The sequence below is a fragment of the Melanostigma gelatinosum genome, assembly GCF_949748355.1.
Source record: "Melanostigma gelatinosum genome assembly, chromosome: 20".
Taxonomy (NCBI): domain Eukaryota; kingdom Metazoa; phylum Chordata; class Actinopteri; order Perciformes; family Zoarcidae; genus Melanostigma; species Melanostigma gelatinosum.
In genome coordinates this window covers 16,818,881-16,821,830 of record NC_136653.1, presented here as the reverse complement: position 1 = coordinate 16,821,830, position 2,950 = coordinate 16,818,881, and the positions used below count along the sequence as shown (strand labels likewise).

Here is a 2,950-nt window from a genome sequence, read left to right as displayed (position 1 = left end):
TTAAACATAAACAACTCTCCCCAGTCCCAAAACTAGAGAGCTAAAACTCAGAGGTCATCATGCATAAACTGCTCCAGAATAGCTTGTTGATTAAACTTTCCTACGCCACGGATACAACATATGAGAGCTCTAAATTTAGGTGGAGTTCCCTTTAGTGCCTTTGGAGACAGCAGAGCTCCAAACTTTGTCAGGTCCCCTGTGCAACACCAGGTTGCCCTCAGAGGTCAGTTCAAGAGGGCAGCCCTTCCTCGCGAGGGCCGGGTGGCATGGGGACATATGTGTTAGTGCGCCACCTAGTGGTGCCAGCCTCGTCATACATCACCAAGTCGTGCAGTGTCTGATTCCCACCCAGTCTGCGGGCCATAGATGACAAAGAGCCATTTTGCTCTTATCAAAATGTTCGTTGCCAAAAAAAAAGGAATAATTGCTTGTAAATAAAATATAATCTTTGATGAACTTCTGGACTGCAAATAAATCAGTTTTACTCACTTGGAGCATAGCCCTCCACATCCCCTTGCTGGATATCAGGTATTGTCCCTTTAGGAGATCTAGATTTTGAAGTGGTTCTTACTCATAATTCAAAACAAAAAAACATTGATGTTTTAAGTTGCAAAACCCCTGAAAATGGCATATATGTTGTACATATAAAAGTGTAGAGTACTTACCGCTTTGAATGTGACACCACGTCAGTCTGAGAGCAGAAGTGAAGGAGGTGAAACTGACAGCTGGTCTCTGCAGCTTTATATCATCTCAGCTGGAGGTGGAGAGGAAGCAATACTGTCTTTGGGGAGCAGTCCTGTTTACCATGAAGCTTTTTAAAGTGTTTTACTCCAAAACTTTTGCACACATTTCCCAAATCAGAACTTAAAATCAGCTTTTCATACTGCTAAGGACGATGAAGAAAGCTGTCTGTAAACTTTGTCACATATCGGAAATTGTAAAGAAAATGAGACAGCATACATGTTTTATACAGATAGAATGATCTCAGAGTCATCTGTGAAATGTTTATTGTACAATTGCTGAGTTTAATATAGTGTGGAGTGGCTATTTGTCCATAATTAAAAACGCAAACTTGAAACAAACTTGAAATAAAAGGCCACTTAGGCATCACAGGGATGAATGGTACACAGAAATACATTTGACAAGCAAACTTCAGTGAATCTTTCTTTATCTGGTTGCTGTAAATGGTGGTTTAACTGATATACAACAAGAACGCTGACGTGGTACATGACCTAATGCACAGCCAGCAGCTACTAAAGCTCTGACCTGAAGGGTCACCAAGCCCTCTGATCATGCCTACTTTGTTTTTTTATGTTTATTAGAACGTTTCTTGCATCATATTGTGTATAAGTGTAAGGGCTATATGTATAAAGCTATCGTTTTGTTTGAGTGAACTGCACTCATGTTCAATAACATGTTGTCATTTTGTTCGTTGCCATCTTGTTTTTTGCAACCAGAAGCAACACGAGAGCTTGAACAAGCTGATGAATGAGAACATATTGCTGATAATCTCTGTGTTTTACTCATAATTTCAGATTTTAACACAACTCTTATTTCAACTCAGTTTCCATGTTTTAGTTGTTTTGAGTTCATCACAAATGTGGCTAAAATCACACAGTGTATCGATTCATTATGTTCAACTTTCATTCTGTTTTAAGTCAAAGAGTTGTTTGTTCTGAGGTTGAGCTGAGATGCAGAGACACACTTTACCCTGATCATCGCTCTCTACAAAGAGAAGCAAGGAACTCATTGATGGATTGTGAAAAACATCTTTTATTTGATTCCAGATTACACAGAAGGAAGGTTTACTGGTAACTCAATCTGACACTGGAACATGATGTTCACATACAATGAATCACTTCATGCCTCTGCTTTGATCAGAGTTCCAAATCTCCTCACTTCTCCTGTGCAACGTCAGTTTTCCTTCATCGGTCAGGGAAAGGCGGCACATGTTAGCATCGGGTCCGTAGGTGTTTGTTGACCACTTGGGTGTGTCACACTTGTTGTACATCACCAGGTTGCAGTCAGCCTGCATGCACAGGCGGATAGCGTCTGATCCGCAAGTGTCTGAAGCCCACACAGGCTTCCAGCCATAGATGACAAAGTTACCATCATCCTGCAGGAGGAAAAAGACATTTGACTGTTATCAGAATCATGTACTTTTACACAGACCAGAGCTCATGCATCACGCACCATCATAAGTGTCTGGAGCGCACAAATATTCAGTTACTCACCTGGAAGATAGCCTTCCACTCCCTGTTGTTGGACAGCAGATAGTCTCCCTTGCAGAGCTCATCATTTCTGGACAAGTAGTTCTTACTCATGATTCTGCAACAAAAAGAAAGTCTGTTGTTTCATGTAAAACACTGAAAATACATTGTTGACATTTGTTCTGTTGGTTGGTTTGCCATTTCATTTGTGCAACACCAGTGGTATTTCTTTACTGAAAAGTAGTTATTTTCACCTGACATTCATTTTTACACACAGTAAGTATTGTGCACCAATTATCATTTTAATTTCAACAGCACAGATTTAACAGTCATTTAATGACTCGTTCATGCATCAAACACAGACATGTATTCATCTATCCATCAGAGTCAAAGTAAAGAACACTTACAGGGTTGAAGGTCCAGTCCGACTGCAAGCAGAGCAAAATGAGTGAAGTGCAAGAAGAGAAATTCACTCCATTTATATTCACCTGAGCTGGGGGAGGAGAGAGACGGGGGACAGAGAGGGAGTGTCACCTTCTTATCTTTTTTTCCTGTTTTCAGAAAATGGATGTTTTGATTCCAAGGAAGTGATTCTCTGAGGGTGAGTTATTAGTCAGTCATTTCAGTTCCAAAGAAGTCTTTCTTAGTTGAGAACAACGATTATAAGCCTGGGGGAGGAGAGAGACGGGGGACAGAGAGGGGAGTGTCACCTCCTTTTCTTTTTTTCCTGTTTTCGTAAA

At 40.6% G+C, this 2,950-nt stretch overlaps 1 protein-coding gene across 1 annotated transcript; it reads right to left on the bottom strand.

Annotated features, from left to right (window-relative positions):
• Nucleotides 1-1,755: 1,755 nt before the first annotated feature.
• Nucleotides 1,756-2,644, bottom strand: LOC306793844 (B-type lectin plumieribetin-like). Its single transcript, XM_079291636.1, has 3 exons — nucleotides 2,618-2,644; nucleotides 2,235-2,328; nucleotides 1,756-2,116 (listed from the first exon to the last, which is right to left on the bottom strand). Exons 2-3 carry the CDS (start codon nucleotides 2,322-2,324, stop codon nucleotides 1,856-1,858), a joined length of 351 nt encoding a protein of 116 aa, XP_079147762.1. The 5' UTR covers nucleotides 2,325-2,328; nucleotides 2,618-2,644; the 3' UTR covers nucleotides 1,756-1,855.
• Between the last annotated feature and the right edge of the window lie 306 nt (nucleotides 2,645-2,950).

Bases quoted from the DNA above. Each gene is read 5' to 3' on its own strand.
- LOC306793844 (XM_079291636.1), bottom strand. From the start codon at position 2,324: ATGAGTAAGAACTACTTGTCCAGAAATGATGAGCTCTGCAAGGGAGAC. The intron at 2,117-2,234 runs GTGAGTAACTGA...TTCCTCCTGCAG, and splicing joins AGTGGAAGGCTATCTTCCAG to GATGATGGTAACTTTGTCAT.